Source organism: Astatotilapia calliptera, chromosome 11 (genome assembly GCF_900246225.1).
Source record: "Astatotilapia calliptera chromosome 11, fAstCal1.2, whole genome shotgun sequence".
In the NCBI taxonomy this organism is placed as follows: Eukaryota; Metazoa; Chordata; class Actinopteri; order Cichliformes; family Cichlidae; genus Astatotilapia; species Astatotilapia calliptera.
In genome coordinates, this window is record NC_039312.1 from 5,185,783 (window position 1) to 5,208,269 (window position 22,487).

At 41.2% G+C, this 22,487-nt stretch overlaps 1 protein-coding gene across 1 annotated transcript in view; it reads right to left on the bottom strand.

Moving 5' to 3' along the window:
• The window catches only part of ldlrad4b (low density lipoprotein receptor class A domain containing 4b), a 258,527-nt gene that overhangs the window by 166,440 nt on the left and 69,600 nt on the right, over positions 1-22,487 (bottom strand). The window contains exon 2 of the mRNA XM_026185856.1: positions 6,447-7,234. Coding sequence (XP_026041641.1) covers positions 6,447-6,486 — 40 coding nt within the window. The 5' untranslated portion in view covers positions 6,487-7,234. The remainder of the gene's footprint in view (positions 1-6,446; positions 7,235-22,487) is intronic.

The following is a 22,487-nucleotide window of genomic DNA, read 5'->3' on the forward strand; positions in this document are numbered from 1 at the left end:
AATTAAACAATGAAATGAAATCAATACGCCACTGCATTTTAAAGAGCCTCACAAGTTCAGCTCTGCAGTCTGCCCGGCAACACTACACCTGTAACATAAGCACGCACTACACTCCTCTATAGAAGCCAATTCAATCGCTCGCTTAATATTCTTTGAAAAACTATGACTGAGGCTCACATCTGTTTTCGTTTTTGTCTTTGTGAGAGCTGAAGCCTCCAGTAATGAGTGAGAAGCAGCAGCACAAAAAGACTGGCAAATGGCAGTGAGTTGTCTCATAGCAGAAAAGGACAGGTGTGCAGCAATAACATGAAGTGCTTAAAAACAATGAGAAAGGAGAGGATTAAAACTTATGATGATACTGTAAAACTCACCATATGGGAGGAACAAAGAAAATGAAGCGAGTGTGTGACTCAGTGCTACACTTCTCCATTCTTCATTCTTTTTTTCATCCATTGACTGTGATAATTCTGCTAAAACTGTTGCTCTGGTAGATTTCATTAAAAGAAATAGAGCCTTATTCTTTTAAATTGTATATGGTTCATTATGTCTGGATCATACCATTTTACTGTGTTTTAGACTCCTCTTGTGATCTCACTATAGGGAGTCGGGATGTCACGTGTTCAGAACCACTCACACCACCAGTGTTTGTCGGTTTTCAATCACCTGAACCTGAATTTGGGAAAAACTGCTCGTGTCCTGCAGGCCTGCATACAACTTCAGTTACAACAATAATAACTGGAGCCAGTGATTGCGTTTTAATGAGAAGGCGTTCAGCTCAAGTCGACAGAGGTGAATGATGTGGGCAGCGCAGTGCCTATTATTTCCACAGACCACTGCTTTTCCCTCTGCAGCACACTAAAGTCTTCACCTCAAAGAATATGACCTGTCTGATTTCTCTCATAAATGTCATAGAAGTAATAGATGCTCACATAAACACACTTGCATACACGGGCATGAAGAGATAAGTCAGCAAAGAATAGACAATTGTTTAATTGCAAAGAGGGTAATGCGTGTAAGTGTGTTGTGTCTGAAATCTCTCCAGGCTGTGACTCCACTGCGGTCAGGTGCATTTATACCCATAGGCATTTACCTTGCCTATGGGTATAAATAAAGTTACCTTGACCTTGACCTTGATTTGAACCATGTATGAAATTTTCAATATTATTCATAACCTCACCTACAAATAATTCTCTTTAGTTGTTCATAATGTGACAGGATGGTTGCTGAAAGAAAATGTTAACTGAATCATCATTAAATCAGACTCAAATCACTCAGATCAATCGGGGTGGTTGTGGTTGGAGAAAGGTTGGTGGTTCGATTCCCCAACTGCTCCACTCAGCATGCCAAAGTATCCTTGGGCAAGATATTAACCTCGAGTTGTTCCCAATGGGTTCACTAGAGTGTGAGTGGTAGACAGAAAGCACTTAGATGTAGAAAAAATGGCTGAGATGCTGTTTAAAGCGCTTGGAGTGCGAGAGTACAGAAGTGATGTATTCTTTCATATTATATTTTGTGGAAATAGAGGAAATTATTTTATTGCTACAATATAACCTGCATTATTACAATTGCATTAATAACATTCTTTATAGCATTATTCTATTAATAATATTTCTTACAGTATTGATATTGCATTAAGAGTTGTTTATTGAAGATGTTCATTTAAGGATCCTTCCACTATGTTAACTTTTATTACAGGTACGGCCAGAAGTATTTCATACACATTGCATAGTATTTGTGCTCATTAAGAGTTGTTGCTTAGTCTACAGAGGGTCTTAAGCTTTGTGAAGCGCGACGTCTTCACAATCTATTGTGTTAGAGACTAGAGCATAGAAGGATAACAGCATACATGCTTACAATACACATATAATCTAGAAATGTGCCAGGCCTGAGGCCTTAACTCATTTAGCTTCTAACTGCATTTTAGTCTACTTGGTAACAGATGACCGGAGTCAACAACCAGCCCTCAGAGACCCATAGGGCTTGAAGTTTATTGCCTTGTATGGAAGGTGTGATAGAAAGAGGAACTTCTCTGTCTAATTTTAGGGGCTTAAGATTGACCATTTACTGTAACTGATGCATATTATGTTCATTTGTGACGCATGAGGGGGCGTAACCCTGATGAATGAAACCATTCTGAATTGAGCTCTTCGGAGAAGATCAATGCTGGTGTTGCAGTATACATCTTCCCATGTGTGTGCTCAATAAATCATTGTTTGACTTAACTCTTCTGGACCAGTGTTGTTTTGTGCCCTCCTTCAATATTTGAACTCGCGACAATTTATATACAGTTTGTCAGTTTGGACGCTCTCATTTCATGGTTTTTCTTTATTTTTACTACTTTTTACATTGTAGATACAAACTGAAGACATTAAATGTATGAAGCAAGATATATGGAAATATGTAGCAAAGAACAAAATGCTTTAGATTTTAGGTTCCTCAAAGTAGCCGCCCTTTGCTTTGTTGACAGCACTGCAAACCCTTGGCCTTCTCTTAATGAGCTTCATGATGTGGTCACCTGAAATGGTTTTCACATCACAGGTGTACCTTTTCAGGGTTCATTTGTGGAGTTGGGTTGTGCAGAAGTCAGGTTGGTACACAGCTGACAGCCCTATTTGGCAACTGTTGGAATTCATATTATGGCAAGAACCAATCAGCTAAGTAAAGAGAAATGACAGTCCATCATTACTTTAAGAACTGATGATCAGTCAGTCCAGAAAATTGCAAAAACTATGAATGCGTCCCCAAGTGCAGTCACAAAAACCATCAAACTGGCTCACACGAGGACCACCCCAGGAAGGTGGTCACCAAGAGTCACCTCTGCTGCTGCCAGGACAGTCTGATGAATTTGATGAATTTATCCTGTGCTGGATAAATTCATCCAAGTCACCAGCCTCAGAAATCGCAAGTTAACAACAACTGTGGCTACCACAGCATCTTGCAGCAACATGCCATCCCATTCAGTTTGTGTTTAGTTGGAGCATCATTTATTTTTCAACAGGACAATGACCCCAAACACACCTCCAGGCGGTGTAAGGGCTATTTAACCAAGAAGGAGAGTGATGGAGTGCTGAGCCAGATGACCTGGCCTCCACAGTCATCTGACCTAAAACCAATCAAGATGGTTTGGGATGAGATGGACCTCAGAGTGAAGCAAAAGGCCAACAAGTGCTCAGCATCTCTGGGAACTCCTCCAAGAGTGTTGGGAAACCATTTCAGGTGACGACCTCATGAAGTGGTTCATAAAATGTGTACTTTCAACATAGCTCCATCCAGCTTCAACCTCAGCAGATGGCCAATCAGCTGGAATAAACTGCAACATCTGTCTGCGTGTCCTCTTTTGCTGAAAAGATAGCTGACAGCTGAGGCTGGTTCAATCGAGTTTATTTCCTGTTAAAGGGACGTTTTTCCTCCCCACTGTCTCCAAGTGCAAGTTCTGTATTATTTTAGGGTGTTTGCCATACAATATAGTGCATGGTTGTTGTGATTTGGTGATATACACTGAACAAAAATATAAACGCAACACTATTGTTTTTGCTCCCATTCTCCATGGGATGGATGTAGAGACCTAAAATTCATTCCAGATACACAATATAACCATCCATCCCAAACAGTGGTCACAAATCAGTCCAAATGTGTGGTAGTGGGCACATCTGCTATATTGAGATAATCCATCCCACCTCACAGGTGTGCCACATCAGGATGCTGATCTGACATCATGAGTAGTGCACAGGTGTACCTCAGACTGCCCACAACAAAAGGCCACCCTGGAATGTGCAGTTTTTTGCGCTATTGGGGGTCTGGGGACCCAGAACCGGTCAGTATCTGGTGTGACCACCATTTGCCTCATGCAGTGCAACACATCGTCGCATGGAGTCTATCAGATTGTCAATTGTGGCCTGTGGAATGTTGGTCCACTCCACTTCAATGGCTGTGCGAGGTTGTTGGATATTCGTGGGAACTGGTACACGCTGTCGTATACGCCGGTCAAGCACATCCCGAACATGCTCAATGGGTGACATGTCCGGTGAGTATGCTGGCCATGCAAGAACTGGGACATTCTCAGCTGCCATCTGCCCTGAACAATGTGAACCATGATTCATCCGTGAAGCGCACACCTCTCCAACGTGCCAGACGCCATCGAATGTGAGCATTTGCCCACACAAGTCTGTTACGGCGACGAGCTGGAGTCAGGTCAAGACCCCGATGAGGACGACGGGCATGCAGTTGAGCGTCCCTGAGACGGTTTCTGACAGTTTGTGCAGAAATTGTTTGGTTGTGCAAACCAATTGTTCCAGCAGCTGTCTGGGTGGCTGGTCTCAGACGATCTTGGAGGTGAACCTGCTGGATGTGGGGGTCCTGGGCTGGTGTGGTTACACGAGGTCTGCGGTTGTGAGGCCGGTTGGATGTGCTGCCATATTCTCGGAAACGCCTGTGGAGACGGCTTATGGTTGAGAAATGAACATTCAATGCACGGGTGACAGATCTGGTTGACATTCCTGCTGTCAGCATGCCAATTGCACGCTCCCTCATTGCTTGTGGCATCTGTGGCATTTTGCTGTGAGACAAAACTGCACATTCCAGGGTGGCCTTTTGTTGTGGGCAGTCTGAGGTACACCTGTGCACTACTCATGATGTCAGATCAGCATCCTGATGTGGCACACCTGTGAGGTGGGATGGATTATCTCAATATAGCAGATGTGGCCACTACCACACATTTGGACTGATTTGTGACCACTGTTTGGGAGGGATGGTTATATTGTGTATCTGGAATGAATTTTAGGTCTCTACGTCCATCCCATGGGGAATGGGAGCAAAAACAAAAGTGTTGCGTTTATATTTTTGTTCAGTGTATAAATAAAACTGAATTGAACTGAATTTAATTTGAATTTGTATCCTGATCATCCCAGACACTACTCCTCATTTCAGTCATGTATCCTTATTTTCTTCATTCAACTTTCATTGTATAGACTGTAAAGCTGTAAAGATGACAGATCTTCACTTCATGATCCTGTTTTGCCTCTTCCATCCAAGAGCCAGTTTGTTCTTTCTTTCTGTCACATGATCTACCAGCTTTGGGAGATTGAGTCAAGTGGATGCACAGAAACAATGTTGTCTTTTTGGACATGAAACATGTATCAATGCAGTATGATTTATCACTGCATTTAGCAATACCACAAAATCAGACTACAAAGTGTGGTGCTGACAGTTGGTGGTGCAGTCTTATCATCCTCAACAATTGGCCGGCCCTTTTCAACAGCAAAATAACTCAGACCCCTCTCAGTCTGTGCAAGGTTTCAAATCAGTGGGGTTTCTATTCAGAATTTCAAATTCAGTGGGGTTTCCTTCTTAAGAAATAACACAAACACTTATGCACAGAAAACATTAATCACACAAGACTTATTCTTTTGAGGTTTTGCCAAATTATAGAACTAGAGTTAATGTTTTATTTGTAAAGGAATAAATATCAGCATGGATAGCCTAAGCTGATTTGCAAAGCAGTGTAACACGAGAAGCATCCATGACTGACCCTTCTTTAAAAACTGTTTGAAATGATGCCATTCAGGATGTAAGTTCAGAGTTCCACGTGTTGTTTGGAGAGCAGGAGAGCATTTATCCTTACAGTTAGTGAGCCTAAAACCCCGAACAGAACCTCAAGATCTCCGAGCACCGGACTTAGTAAAAATCTCTAAAAATTGGGCAAATTTAATACGATTTAATACATGCAGTTTAATATGATCAAAATCCTTTTATGTAATTTTGCCATCTCATCGACATCTCATGCAAAATTTTGGTTGCTCCACTGTGTTATAAGAAGAAGCTGAACTTTTATAGATGCTGCTTGTGACCAATCAGTTGCAACATGAAACAGCAGATGGTATCTAATACATTTAAACACATGGAAGCTGATTTTTTTTTTAATGTAACATGATTACATGGGATTACCTCTGGAACCTGTTTGGGTTCAGGATGGCCATGCGTGTAGACACAACAGCTGATCTTTCACCACCTCAGAACTTAACTACCACCAACTAAAAATCCTATTTCAAGAAACCAGACTGATCCCTAATTAAAAGTGGAGCTCTTAAGATTTGAACACTGCATGTAGTCACACAATGAATTTTTCTATAAACAGCATATCCTCTACATCCTCCTCTTACAAGTAGTATGTACTATCGAGTATCTAGCAGATTTAAAAATGATTGAAAATCATTATGCTTGTTATAGAAAACTTTACTTTGAACCTGATTGTTGAAAAATATTGTGATTCTCAACCAAAGTCCGTTTTGTGTTAAAGATTCCAGCTGTACTGACAGTGTTTCTGACCTGACAGGGCACTGTCAGTAATTTCTTTAATGCAGGCTGACACACACACACGCATGCACGCACACACACACACGCACACACACACACACACACACAGACCACTGTCCATTGTATGTGTTTACCTTTGAAGGCATTCGTGGCCGGTACATCAGTTTCCTGCATACTGCTCCTTCCCACGCTCTGCCAGCTGCTGCAGATGCTGCGATGGATGCCAACAGACCAACCTTAACCGGTCCGAGCCACGGCCGCTGGGGGGAGGGAGGGTGGCCGAGAGGAAGGGGTGGCGCCTGTCAGTCTCACTGCCATCTTTCTTCATCAACAGCCCATGTGCTTGGTTAAAAGGCCGCCGTCTCTAAAGCCCCGCGGCGGGTGAGTGTCTCTTCCCTGCTCCAGCGACAGCTCGTGAGGTCACTCTTTGTTCTCACAGGACGCTGCAGCCTGGTAAACTAGCCCGTATGAGGGTTCAGCTCTCTTGTCACAGTGGACTTTGTGGACTACAGTGATGGCTGAGGGGGAGAGATCGACGGGTTGTTTAGAGATGGGGTTAGATCAGGATGGAGGCTGCGTTGTAGATGCTATTAATCTGATCTCTATCCTCCCAGCAGCAGGCCCGCAGTCATGACCAATACCCTGAATTCTTGGCTGTCTGTCAATCTTTCAACCTACGGATGAGCAACTCTGCCTCTTTACCTTCTGTGAGCTGAGAGGGTGAATCAATATGTCTCTCCTCTAGAGTCGGGCTTGCCTTTTAAACTCAACTTTAACCAACATGCCGTCTCCTCTGATTCTCCTTGCTCCTTTGCCGGCTTACTCCCCCTTTGTATTTTTCTTCCTCTTATGTGTTTTGTCCTGTTGCTGCAGTCCCAAGCTCAGCAGGGGCTACTCGGGCGCTCTCACACTGGCACCACGGCTAAAAGAGACGAGAGAGAAAGAGGGAGACAGAGAGTGAGCAGCTAAGTGACTAAATTCATGAGATACCAGAAACAACGAGCGAAACGGATACACCCAAGCAAAACATGGGCAGGGCTAACTGCTGCAATGACCAGCTGAGAAAAGCGAACACAGACTTCTCATCCACATTCACACACACACACATCGCAGTGGATGAGGTGCGATGTGTGTCTCAGTTTGGATAGCGGGTGGGTGGCTGGCTGGCATGGCCCCCTTTAGTTCCTCTCACCCACTAGGTTCTGACATGAAAGGGAAAAGTTTTTGTGAAAGCCAAGCGCCGCCTGTGACCCTATTTCACAGAGCAAGGGAGAGATAGAGCCACATGTCAGTGTGCCACTTTGAAGTCTGCCTGATAAACAGGGCTGGAGGAGGCTACGGCTGAGGGAACAACAAAACTTTATTTACATTTCAAAAGTGCCAAGTGCTGCTTTTTTGTGTCTGGGAACGGAATAAAAACCCAGAAAAGAGGAGAGGGAGAGAGGAGGAGGAGGAGGAAGGTGGGGTAGGGACGACTGGAGAAAAGGGAAAAACAGTGTAAAACCGATCGAGCCATTTTCTCCTCGTTCAGACAGTAAAATGAGGGTGCGGGAGTGATGCAGCGCACACAGGGAAGGGGTACGATGGGCGAAGGAAAAGGGGAAATCGCAGAGGAGGAAAAGCTATGCTCAAAACATAAAGGAGGGAGGCAACCCACAGGAAGTTGAGCTAGGAAAAAGCGGTGAAAATGACAAAGGAAAGATGAGACGGGAGGGGGAGATACAAAGGAGGAAGAAATCAAACATAAGATGAAGAGACGCAGGTTTAAAGAAGTTCAAGAGAAGAAATGACATGGGACCAGAGAAGGAGGGAAGGAATTTGATGGTGAAAAAAAAAGCAGACAGACGGTAAACAAACACACGCCCTGTCTGAGGTTTTGGAAAGATATGACAGATCTCAGTCTTATCTCAGCTCCATTCGCCTGTTCTTACCAAGCCTTATCACGGTCAGGGTACACAAACAGCTTGTAGGCTGGCGAATGGAAAAGTGGAGGCGAGAACGGGGCCACTGTGACGTAAGGGGGGTGGGGGGGGGGGGGGGGGGGGGGGGGTTAAATACTTCATTATGTGCCTTGTAGGTGACTCATCACTTTGCCTCCTGGTGACTAAACAACACCAGTGTCCCGAGTCTCTCCAGGCTCCCGCAGAAAAACATGTGATTCTAGGAGACGATTTCTTGCCTGAGTAACAGTTTGAAAAAATTCCAGAGGGTCGAAGTTAGCCATCCTTATTTTCAGAGTGGTCAGCCAATCAAAGAGCTCCTCTGATTGAGAGGACCGAAAATGAAATGACCCATGGGTCGCCACAGCTGGTAGCTCTGATGGGATCCCAGTGGGATTTGTGTCCTGGGATCAAACATTTTCTAACTTTTTAGGTGAGAGTGTAAACCGCTACACCAAGACTAAAGTTAAAAGGAACAAAAAGAACTAAATTTAGGCTTAAAGGACGTATTTTCAACAATCAGAAGACCCTTTTGACTGTCGGACCTCTCTTAATAAACACCGAGGACCCGTCCTGGCCCTAAGACCTCGATGTTTAAAAAATGACCTAAGTGATAAATATCATCTGACATACTCGTGTAACAGTAACCCAGCTACCCTATGAGTTCAGCAAAACTGATTTATTTATTATATCCAACAAGAAAAAAAGTCTGAATTTATTTGCTTTTTCTAAAGGCAGACTGTTTCCAAAGTTATTCTTCTGTGAGCTGAACCAATGAAAGGAAACAGAAATTAGAAAGTGGGTTTTTCCACAATGTGCGCCTCTTCCAGTAGTAATAGGGGCATTATTGTATAGCGTTGTGGATAGACTGTACCATCATATTCTGATGGAGGAATTACAATAGCATGCGGCCTATTCAAAAGTCCAGGAGCAGAATCTATAGAGTATTTTATGGCATATAAAGTAATTGTATTGTATAAACCCTTAATGGGTTTTCAGCAGGACTGAAGAAAGTTCTTTTTATTAAAGTTTTCTTCTTTTTTTCCAGACAGCTCCTGAAAACATGTGAAAGTCAGTGCAGCCTGACCCCACTGACTGTCTGTCTGTCTGTACTACTACAACCAGGAGTAGAATCGTTATCTGTCTGTCTGTCTGTTTGTTTGTTTGCTGGGTCATCTGAGGACAACAGGCTGTCCTGGCAGGCAGTGGAAAATATGGCTCCAGGTGGATGTTTGTTCTCTGGTCATTTAAGGACAACTCCTGGTCTCCTGTCTTATCTTTGGATTTATCCAGCTGTAGGACTTCCAAGTCAGAGCAGAGAACACAGAGGTCTGGCAAACACCACGGGACACAGGAAACCAAGTGTTTGTTACTGAAAAATACCCAAAGAAACACACACACAAATAGCGCCTTATTTGTAGCTGTTGTCTCCGGTACAGGCTTCTATCAGGTTTCGGCTTTAATGTACCAGCGCCGATCTTTGTCTTATACTATCAAGAAACTCTGGACCAGAGACTGGAAGCTGTAGTTCTTTAGTGCATTACCCCAGTCTCTGTGGTATGCACACTTAGTTTTTCTCATTCTTGCAGATTGAGTTTTAGTGTTTTTTGTTGTTTTCTCTTCTTCGTGGCGGTGCGTGGAGTCATTAAACTTTTCTCGTTACCTTCATGCCCGTTCTCCTGTAACTGGGTCCACCTTATGAACTTCGCTGCCAAACACTTTGCTAATAAACACGTTTTTTCACACGCGAGGTTTCGACTACTTCTCGCAAGTAGCGAACCTCTGTTTGGCGTAGGTGGGGGTGCTGCCTCGATAGAGTACGCAAGAGGCGGTGCAGATAACGCCCCCTTGCTCGCTGTGAATTCGCTGCACAATTAATTGCGCTGGTCTCGCACTGCGGCGATCTAGTACCATCCGCTCTGCGTCGGGGAGCTGGCAGATTAAAAAGCCTTCACCGTCCAGTAACGCTGCACTGGGTCTAGAAAAGTTCAGAGCTGATGGCTGAAAGGAAACGTCTGTTCAATTATTGCCCTAGTTCACTCCTTATGCTTTATGCCTGTGCCTTAGTTCAAAAAAGGGAGTTCAAACCAAATGTACAAATGTACACGCAGAAAGCCAAAATCATTAGCAATACAAAGTAGGGTATTACTGTTTAGTCAGTGATGTTAGCCACCAGGGATGTATGCTTTCAGCTCAGTCCAATACTACTGTACATTCATTATAACAGACTTTTCTGTAGGCAGGAAAGGTGTGTTGGGTTTGAACTTGAACGATCAAACTAATGAATAATTCAGCTGCGGATTCATTTTCACTTTATAGCGACTGACAGTATCAGTGTTCACTGACAATGTAGTCAATCTGTTCTTTGTTTTTTCAGTGAAATGTCAGATTGTGCCAAATCCCTGATAATAACAACAGCTACTGCATCATTTACATCGGGCATTAGAGCATAAGTCACAGTTGATCCCTGACATTAACCGTGTTTTTCTCACGTGCCTCTGAAAGAACATATATGCCTATTTTAATCAATCCAGCTTGTCCCTGGAACATTTGAGCAAACTGACAAACAGCCTGAATCACCTTTGAACCTGAGGATGATGTAAAAAGAAACTGCAACCTCAGATGGCTGCAGGCAGATGGCGAAGGCCCTGGACTCTTAGATTTTACGCATCTTCTGGATACATTATTTCGTGCAATCTGGATGTTGAGTTCGGTGTGTCGGCTATATTTGTTTCTATCTGTTACACTCTGTGCTGCTCTCTTGGCCAGGTCTCTCTGGAAACATGTAATCTCAGTTGAACTGTTATATGGCTGTCAGCAGTCACTCTGCATGTGTCACCTAAACGCTGACATTAATTTAACTTGGAGCCCATCTTCTTTTGATCACTCACAGATTTTAGTCTGCAAGTAGTCTACGGTCTCCAGCCTCTTCACGAGTGGACCTCCAGTAAGGAAAGCTATGCTCTTCTTTTTGAATTACTATGCTGAATCCATCTCGCCATTTTAAAGAAAACTGCCTACATAAGGGTGAAATTTTCAAAAATCTACCCCTGTACTTAGCAGCGCCATAATGTAGTGGTTTACATATTTGCCTAACAAGCACAAAAAGATCCCTGGTTCAGTAGCTTTTTAGTCAGCAGTGCATTCGTGCTGCCATCTGTCAGTCATAAAATAAACTCCAATAAGACAGCCTGCATTGTAGCCTTGAGAGACTGTACTTGAGCAAAGAGTCCTATGCAGACCTTTATAATGACAATTATAAGCTTTGTTCCAGGGTTCTTAAACTGTTAAGACTGCGTGTGGCCTCTAGCCTCCGTGAAGTGGGTAAAGTGAGGAGTGTTTCCGTCAGAGCATTATTAGTACGGGAGCGTGTTTCTGTGTCTACTATCTGTCTGTCATTGTAACATATGGGGACAACTAGCAGTTCTAACAGCCAGCTCTGACTCCTCCGCTGGGTCACACAGGGACATGTGCTTATCAGTGAGACAGCAGTCAGACAGACAAACATGGACTGGGGAACAGACTATTTAACCACGGGGCTGGTCGCATCTGTTACGCTGAAAATTCAAGCATGCTAAGAATGTGATTGCATAACAAATAAAGAACTGGGGCTACCGAGGTGATTCAGAGTTCTGCCGCAACAGACGTGGCGAAAAAACGAGTCATTAAAAAAAGAAAGAAAGAAAAAGAAAAGCTTTCACGGACTGTTTATGTGTATCTGACAGCGGCAGCCGAAGGAAATACAAAATGTTCTGCTGCTGGACAATAAAACAATGTGGATCTCCTGGAGATTATGACGGGTTAGCTCATATATTCACTGTTCTTTCTTTGGATTAAACAATGAGTAGTGGACACAGTGTGCACACTCAAACATTCAAACTAAGTGTGGAAAAAAGACAAAGTAACTGATGAACTCGACACTCCTAGTATGTGAAAACTGGAGGCCATTTTCCCTGAATGTTTTAACAATAATTGAACATTTTTTCCACCTCCAGCTGCAGATAAGCGCCTGAGATTCTGTTTGATCCTAAAGTTCATTTGGGTTGTCTCAAATTATTTGCCTTTCTGACAACCTACAGCCCACTCTAACATCCCATCACCAGATTTCTTAGGTTACATGCAACATGCACACGTTACTTAGGGCTAAGAAAAGTACTTCAACTGGCCCTCTGTGATTTTAAAGCATACGCAAACATATCTACTACATACCTATAGATAGCACTGTTATAGAGAGCACAGGCAGGTATAACTACTTGATGCATTTACGGACAACTACTATTCTCTCTGAAAGATGCAACAGTCAATATAATTGTTATTGACGGGCTGATATTATTGGCTAATATAAGCCATTTGATAATTTATCACCATTTATAATGGCTGAAAAATGTCTGGAATGCCACAAAACAACAACCAACTGAGAAAAGTCGAGCAGAACAAGAAAAGAAATAAACAAGAAATGTTAGGGACATTATATCAGCCAATATATCAGAATACCAGAATTTTAAATGACCAAATACTGATATCAGTATCTGTCTTAAAAAAAAAACATTACGATGACGTTAGTTCAAAGCCAGTGGATTGATCCCCAGCTCCTCTAACATAGACATCAAAGTGTTCTTAGGCAAGACCATCACAGTAAATATGTGATAAGACACATAATAAAGCACTGTGTTAGATCCATTAACCATACAAAACTTAGTCTTTACTACAGAGACAACCAGCCACAGATGGGTGGGGGTGTGGCTTTGTTAGCCCTGTTTAAAGTATATTAAATATAATCATATACTTTTCCACATTTCTTTAATAATATCGACTCTTTGTCTTAATAAAACATTCTCCTAATGTGCAAATGACAAGTAGTTTAAGGACACCGACACTCTGACACACATGGACAAAGATTACACAAGTTCACAGCTGATTAATGGAAGATCTACTTTAGTCCGCTTCATTAGTCTCATCCATACTGTATTCCAGTTTGATGAGCTTGGCTTGCGGCCAGAGCTTATGGGCTCTTAAGGTCGAGCACAGTGCAGAGTGCCGTACAGCTCAGTAAGGGCTTTAAACCATACTGTTAGTCTTACAAGGACACCAACACCCAACAATTGCCATTTTTTTACTGGACGGAAACAATGTGTCAAATTAAAGCAAAAGCTTTGTAACAATATACTGTGGAGAGCATGTGTTTGTATATTCATATCATTCCAAAAATCATTTTGAGAAGAAGATGATCCAGCACTTTTTAAGTACAGGTAGCAAAAGCAGCAGAGAGCTAAACAACACGTAGCTACCTATCCCAGAAGCATCCAACTTACCTGCAGGTTTATTTTCCTCCTTTAGTCCACATTCATGCATACACCACATCCTATTTTATCTTACAGTATGTCTTCTATTGTATAACATGGTATCACACTGTGCTATAATGTATTGTGACGGACAGTGAGAAACACAGGCTTGTGTCATAGACAGTTAATGCTTGATTTCTCAAGAAAAATATAGATCCCATATTTTTCTTTTGCTTTTTAGTATTTCAGAGGCGTCACTCCAGTCTTCCTGGACTTGCGAATAAAGACCGCATTAAACACAGCTCTTAGTGGGTAATTTTAGTTGGTTTCAGTCCAAAAACATTCCTTTTTAATCCGTACTTACTGAGCTGTCACACACTAATAACACAACAAGTGCACGTTATCCTTTACCTTTCTCGGGCAATAAAGCAGAAACATCTAAAAACATAACCTCTAAACCTCCTTTTTTAAACCCCCTTTCAGGGGAATTATCTAATATATCATTCACCGCAGGCCAAAAAAACAGATAAATAAATTATCTTAAAGTGTGTAATGGTGCACAAAATGACTGGCAAAGCAAGAAGCAAACAAAGGTAGGCTGAAGGCGTCATTCGTCAAATCCTTGTCTGATCTGGCTCTGCGTCGCGCTGACTGCCAGTCGAGTGTGATAAATCTGACAGGCTTAATCTGGCCATGCATCAACTGTAGTGTCAAGAGGCCGGACTGACAGACGCATACCGACGGACGCATAAGGCACAGAAATGCTGGCAAACGACAGACAGGAAGTGGATGCCATTAACACGGAAGCTAGCCACTCTGTGATAGATGGTATAGAAATACTTGTACTGTTGGCTTTTGTGTGTGTGTGTGCAGTTCAGTTAAGTCATGCAGATGTGTTTAAAACAACAACAACAAACAAACAAAGAACAAATATAGACCTAATCTGACAATCCATACCGACACAAGAGCTCCACACAAAGACTATAAAGAGGCAAGAGCCATCGGGCAAAATTAGCCTACACTTCCATAAAGAGACAACTGATCAAAAGCCTTTCCCTCAAGGGCTCTCAAAGGATTTACTTAAAATGTCTCCTGATGTGCAGTAGTAGTGCAGCTGATTAGCTAGCTGTCCCAATCATCAAACTAAGACAAAAAGATGGGAACAGACTGGACGGATTAGACGAGAAATAAGGAACAGAGAAAAACAGAGATTGACTGTAGGCGTAAACACTGGGCTCATACATATGAATTTATTGAGCTACAGAACGAATGTAAAGCGGATGAGCCGCAAGGGCCTTCCTTCTGACAATAAGACCGCAAAGGAGCCTTCCGTGTTGCTGTGATTTGACTGTATTTGAGTTCTGGGGTTGTCTGTGATTGGTGGAATGAAGTCTTTGCAACAACGAGGAAAGAAATGAAGTCAACCTGGCGTGAATATGAAGCTTTATTAGCAGCAGTGAGTGAGCGCTGCGTTTAAATCCAATATTACCAGGAATTCGTGACAGAACACAAGTACAGTACTACCATGTACAAATACTGACAGATTAGACATTTCAGCCAGATTGTGTAATTTATTTGTATTTTTTATTTGACTTCACAGACGCAACTTTTATTTAACTTACAATACTAAACGTAAACAGCAGGTCACCTGTTAACCTGAATCTTTTTCTGAGTTAAAGCCAAATCTGATGGTCGTGCATGACTGGAGACGAAGTGGTTAGGGTGTTAACTTTCATTTCTTTGATATAAAATGACACAGAGCAGATGGGTTGAACATGTTGAGTGCAGTTTATGTACTCTTATGTGATAACCGAACACTGAATTCCAAACATTTTTACACACAGCATGGTGCCAACACAAGAATGCATTTTCTTTGTTGTTTTTTTTAATTGTTTCTTTCCATTTTATATACTCTCTCAACATTTCCTGGACTTTTTTTTAACTGAAAAATCACTTCCAAAAGGCACAGAAAACCTCCACTCTGCGACTAATACTACAGCTACAGGCAATATTTATCACAGAATCAAATGCTTGACAGGTAGATTCTGCAAAGTGGTATAAGAAAACCCATGTCGGGTCAAAACTTTTGAACTTTTTGACTTGTCTACGGTAGAAACAAGCTTTTTCAACCACTGCCATTTTACCCATTCCATCCAATCTGAAAATAAGACAGAAAGTAAAGACTGTATTGAAAGTACCAGACAACAGAGACATGAAACACTTAGCAATGCAGAAAATAAATAAAAGAGTCCCACAGAGTGAAACTACTGTTCTTTGAAGAAGCTGAGAGCAAGATTTTTTTTTAAAAAGACATTTAGCTTTGTTTGATAAAATGATTTACATCCAGTAAAGCCTTAGTGCTTCCAAGCCATCTTTGAAAAGAACAAATCTCCTACAATGCAGACATAAATACAGACAATTTTACAGGCCATTCAAAAGAGTATGTAAACATGAAAATATGCAGGTATATTTAAGTTCAGACACACAGAAAAAAAAAAGATGACACAAAGAGGCACAGCATGAGCAAATGCAGGAGCTAGAGGCAGCAGAGACATTACAGGCTGCAGTCATGCAGCAAAAATCCTTCTCATTCCCTCTGACTGAGGAAGATAAAAAAGAAAAAAAAAAGACAAAGTATCAAGAAAATCAGACAGCACAGCCCAGGCAAACGGAGCGACCCACCTCCCCCGAGAGAGCTCTGACTAACTGTCTGAGGAGGAGATGAATTCCTCAGGCACGCAGGCTCGTGTGTTGCATGTGGGTTAAATTATGCTACCAAAAATGATGCACTGCAAAAAAAAAACAATGCCCATGTGTTTGTTCACACATGCAGTCATCAACAATAAAGAGCAGTAGGGTTATGGTTTGAAGTATGGTGCAGTTTGAAACGATGAATCGTATGTGTGCCGTGCACGCAGGCTACTGACGTCAGCGTGTGACATACAGGGCAGCACGATCAGTGAGCCTTGCATCTTTTCTAAATCTATCCTAGCTTAGTAGTCGACTAAACTACAAGTCACCTAGCCAAGGAGCAAGTGAAAGTGCAAAGCCAGCAAAATGAAAACAAATCAGGGCATAAAAAAAAAGAAAGAAACAAAGCACAGAACACAAAGCTCCTAAATGGGACGTGAACCTGTGGTGTCCTGGAGGAGATACTCAACACTTACTTCTTGCCTACTTATGTGGGCACATGGCTTTAATTTGAGAAATTCTAATTAAATTCAGTTTTATTTCTATAAGCTAAAGTTTTTCAACATTTTTCAAAATGTTATATAATATTATAATAAATAACATTTTATTATGTTCTTTGGGTTTGTGATGATGTTTGTGTTGGTTATTTAACAACCTTACAACTGACTGAATGTGGTACTAATATGATTTGACCAGTACATCTAAGTAATAACGCATTCCAGTATTTTTTCCAAAAGCCATATTGAGAAAAGAATGCAGTTATACATGAAATTAAGAAGAATAGATATAAAGCACTGCTGTTACTTTGATCTGATATTATTAGGGTTTCAGTTTCATCATTGCAAACAGATCTGATGTTTTTCATCTGCCCCTATGTAAGCCTAGCAAAGTGGAGGTCACATGCATCATTTATACAATCATTTATTCACCTGGCATGTCTCCGTGTTTGTACTCGTACAAACATTTGCACATCAAACAATGTAAAAACTCCTCAAGAACGTTCAGAATTTCCATTGAAATGTGCACAAAAACAGGTTGTTGGAAAAACACCTGATGTCTCCTTTTAAAATATTGTGATATGGCTGTTCAATTATAGCACACAATTACCACACTAGATCAAAAATACATCACCGTTTGTTTTCAACGGCGTGTTTGTGTTACATACAGCCTTAAGAGTGCATAATTCGATTATGTTCACTTATGAGTGACAGGAAGGAAGGATAAGGTCAACAAATGCCACAATTAATTAAGAGTTACTTAACATTTTATGCCTCTTTGAGTTAGTAAATTGTGTATTTACAGTCAACCAGCTCTGCTCCAGTGTGTCCATGGCTATGCAAATTGGCTTATAGTTGATAAACATGTCTCTAACTAGAAATTGTACTTCTGAAGTAGAAATGTTTATAAGGTAAAACTGCTACAGTAAATCTACTGTAATAGCACAAGTTTTGCTCATTTACCTCTATTCCAATATTCCCCCCAACCCAAAGCAACCCCCCCCCACCACAATAACAGTAGATCCAGAGTTAGGACAGAGCTTTAAAAAAAAAAACAGAAAGGAAAGCAAAAATACAAAACACAGTGTAAAAAATAACCTCCGACAAAAGAATAAAATCCATATTAACTGCAAAAGCAACATAAAAAACAGAAAACAGACACATAAACAACAAAACTGTTAGAAAAGGTGACATCACATATAAGTAAGTTGATTAAAAAAAGTATTTCTTCCAAGTCGCTTAAAGGAAGTCACAGATTTTCAAGCCTTATCTCCTCAGGCAGGTTGTTCCAAAGCTGAGTGGCCCTGATGGAAAAAGCGCTGTCACCTTTAGATTTAAACCTCAATTTCCGAACAGCCAGAAAGGCCCCACTTTAGGATCAAGCCTGTGAACTCGGTCGTACAGGGTCGACACTTCTGCCGAGGCGCTCAGGACCAGATCCAAACATTCATTAAAAGTTTAGCAGTGAAATCCCTCCTAAAATGTTCAGGGAGGCAGCGAAGACAAAGCAGGACAGGTGTGATCTGCTGCCAGGTGTGACACATCATGAGTGGCCATTGGGGAGGTCTTTATTATAGTAGGAAAAGCTGTAAAACTTGTGAAAATACAGATAAAAGCTCAAAATCTATTCCCCTCCTTCACATTTTCCAAGGCCGTTTAGTGGGCCAGATTGGAGTTGGCTGATTCTTATAAAAGTATGTAGAAGTGAATTGCTTAGAACAGAGAAAAACTTTGATTCAAATCAAACTTTTTTTCTACAAAAAAATGTAAACTTTTCACTAAATCATAAATCCAAATTAGCCTTTTTCCTTTTACAAACAAATTATTCTAAATGGCAGGAAAGCTACTGTGGACGGGAACAGTTTCTTTTGCTGTGGATTTCTACAGCTTTTATCCTCTATATCCAGCAGGAGAGTTGACTTATGTCTGCATTTTAATGTGGATGGACCTACTTCCACAAACAAACCTAAACGCCTGGCACAGGCTGTGCGTTGGCGGGAGTGTCAGTGGTCATGGGCTATCAGTGGCTTCTAATGCATTTTAAATGTGTGAAGGAAGAACGCGCCACAAATTACTGTAAATATTCCTCATTGTACCGTGCACCCCCCTCCTCCTGGATCTTATCCTGGGAGAGCCCTGCTGCACGCCACAAAGTGCACGAGCCACAGTGACATTTCTCTCAGAATCTCAACAGAAAGCGGGGTAGATAGGTCAGGCCTAATGGCTCATTTCATTCTGCTGTAAGCGGACATTAGAGGTGACACTCTACATGAAACAACTTGTTATGAGTCCTTAATCTCTCAGCTGAGTCTCTGAGCAGCCATAAAACTGTAGTGAGACCAGAAGCTGACTAAGGAAAATGAGTGTGATAATAATGCAGTTAAAGTGCTGCAGCTCCGAGTCCTTTTGGAGCTTCCCGGTCACTGCGCGCCAGTCCCACTCTGCATTAATCAGGCAAAGGTCGCTGTTCCTATACATTAGGAGCAACTTTCTTTTTTTCTCCTTATCAGACTTAATGAGCAGGGATGTTCTCTGCTGCTCAGAGTGCCGGCCTAATTAAGCACATTAACACTTTTGACCATATGTTGACATGAGCACCACATCACAGGGGACAGGACAAGGTTTAACATTTTCTCACACTAATTCCAAACCACTGATCACAAGTCAAAAACCCAGAGCGTGGACTCTAGCTTGCACAGTAGGACAACACGTATGATGGTCCATATATCATCACTGGCTTTCTCAAGCCTGTTTTTTAAAAAAAAAAAAATCAGTTGCTAATTGAAACATAGCAACTAATCTTTAGAAGAATTTGCTATTCATGCTTTCTTTATTTGAGGGGACTTTTCTGAACAGGGATTTGAGTTTATTTCATTGTTTAATCTAGGACAACAACACACACGGATGACTAATGAGGGTGATTATTGTTGAACATCAGTGTCTCGATCGACCGCAGTTCACTGTTGTCATCATGCAGAGACAATACGCAGCTGACAGCTATGTAGACAACCTGTCTGTCTGTGGTGATGACCGCACAATCACTTAAGTCTGGATTACTTTACATGCTTCAAAAGTAATTCTAGTGCTTTATGTGTGCTTGTGCTTGTGCAGCAATCTAATCACGCTAGTTAATTGTACATACTTGCCTTGGCTTGATTTTGTAACAGTCAGTCCTCATGCAGCTTCTCTCAGTTTGTTCTTTAGGATAGATATCAGTTTGTTACTTATTTTAATTTTTTAGTCAGTTTATTATAATCTCTTTCTTTAAAACTTTAGATTCCCTCACAGATCCTGTGTGGTGGCTGTAGCTCAGGACGCAGAGTGGGTTTTCTACCGATCGGAAGGTTGGTGGTTGAATAGGTGAATGAGGCATGTTGTATAAAGCGCTGTGAGTGATCTGGGAGAGTAGAAAAGCGCTATATGAGAATCAGTCCATGTAAAAGTTAATTTAATGAACATTATAACGACTACTGTGTATTTTATTTCTTTACAGAGGGTTTCAGGGCCTACCGTGGACTTCTTTAGAGTGAAAACGTTTTCCGTGGTACTCTGTTCCAGAGAGCCTGAAAATAAAATCAAACTGAAGCAAAATGAATAAAATTTCAAGTGGGATTTATTACTCAAGAAGACCATATTTTAGGAGTCGATGGAACAGCAGAAACACTTATCCCTTTTGGACTGCACAATGGTATTAGAAAGTGATGCATCTTTTAACTCATAAACAATGTGAGTATAGGCAGCAGTGATACGCTGAAGTGCTTTTTCCTATCAACTCGAACAAAGGCACAAATAATAGCAAAGTTTTATTTTGCTCTTTTAGAAGTTTGCTTATTGGTTCAAAACTTAGAATATTATCGAATGCTAATAAACGGGAAACCTGACTGGTCTCTACACTGAGCCTATAGCTACACACAAATTCCTCTTACTTTAATGACTGTAGCTTGTATGTAAATGTCTGTATGTACCCAATCTCCATTTTAACACATGGGCCAATCAGATCAAACGTTTGTACAAACATCATCTTGCATTCAACAGTTATTAATATCTATATCTTTTTAAAATTAATTTCTTTTAAATCCCAATTCTATATTTGGTTCATTATGTTTCCTTTTAAGTCTCACATTCATGTACATGTAACTTAATGGTCACCCGAATTTGTATCTACGTGATAATTTTATTCCAAGTCCCTACTAAATATGGAATGAAGAATCTGAAAAAGTGTCAGAGGCCTGGTGAATGTTTGCAGAATGGATACTATAACAATATGTATCCAAAATAATGAAATGGGTTGACAAAATCATCTTTAAGCTAGGCAAGGCTAATTAGCTTCCTCCCAAACTAGCTAAGAGTTAGCTAGCTCTTCTTACCATAAGTCACAAAACATAATATAGAGTAATTACCAGCATCTAGTATTAGCAAAAACTAATAATAACAATAAATTTAAATAACATCTATTGGTAACAATAGCTAACATTAACAAGCAAGGTTCATTACCTTCCACTTTCTGACTGAATGCTAAAGAGCATTGCTTGCTAAGCTATTTAGCAGCTTCTTCAAAGCTTATTTTTAATTATTGCTGGAAACAAATATTGTAACAATGGGACTTTTTTAATGTTTGACTTTAAGCTGAAATTGTAAACATTTTCAGTAAGTCTCATATACACAAGACTATTATTCTAGCATTTTTCTTGACTGTATTTTCTACAGTCATCGGTCAAAACCCATAGCCATGTGTCTTGGAACCTCACTATTACATCCTGTCATTTGAATTACAACACTGACTAGCATGCTTTTTGTCGCAAAGATAATTTTGATGTAACAAATATGCCAGTACCACAACCACAACAAGAATCCTTTTTATGAAAAGGGAAGGAAAGATGGAAGGAAGCACAAGGAGATGAGGTACAGATGCCACTTTCCCTGAGGCTCTACTCATACCATATCACACAGCTAACACATCCTATATGATGACTCATTCTGTTTCCCATTACCTTCTCACGACCCCAGTAATGATACAGTATGTTTGCCCTGTAACAAATACCTCACAGGGACTGAGGCGGCGTGTGTGAATATGTATGCTGGCGGTGGAAGGCTACATTTACACACTTGCATACAAACTCGCAGGTTGTTCCCAGCAGTCTGAAGCATACGACTCATCTTACAAACATAAACAGGGCTTCTTTACCTCAAGCAAACATAATCTTTAAAACGCGCATCTCCCCCTGCTCGCTCACTCGCTCTGACACACATATACATTCACAGTGTCTATCCAAAGAGTGTCATTAGACTCCTACCAACTCTAGCCAGTCTTTGCCCATAACAAAGGTTCAGAGATGTGTTATTAGTGATAATGTGTACCTACATAGAGAAATTCCCACAGTGATCTTGTATCTGCAGGCTACGGCATCACTGAGTGTATCTATAGATGTTTATACGGTTATTTTTCGAGCCGTTTCTGCTTTGTGAGATAACACGCCGCACAACGCAGTCTAAAGGAAGAATATGAGATTGAAGAGTGCAAAGTACACAGGAAGACATACAATTATAGATAGGTATGAGGTGACGCAACCCCAGAAGTCTGCTTTTAAGGGCACACCATAAAATACTGTATAACACATCATCTGCAGGAGCAAAGATGAATTCTAGGGGAGGTGGGAGCTCAGGTCACTGGCTTTCATCTAGTCTAGAAATTACTTTATGTGAGCAGATTTTCAGCCCTTTCCTAGTAATAATCACAGCTAAATGCATCTCCTGTTTTCAAGCCA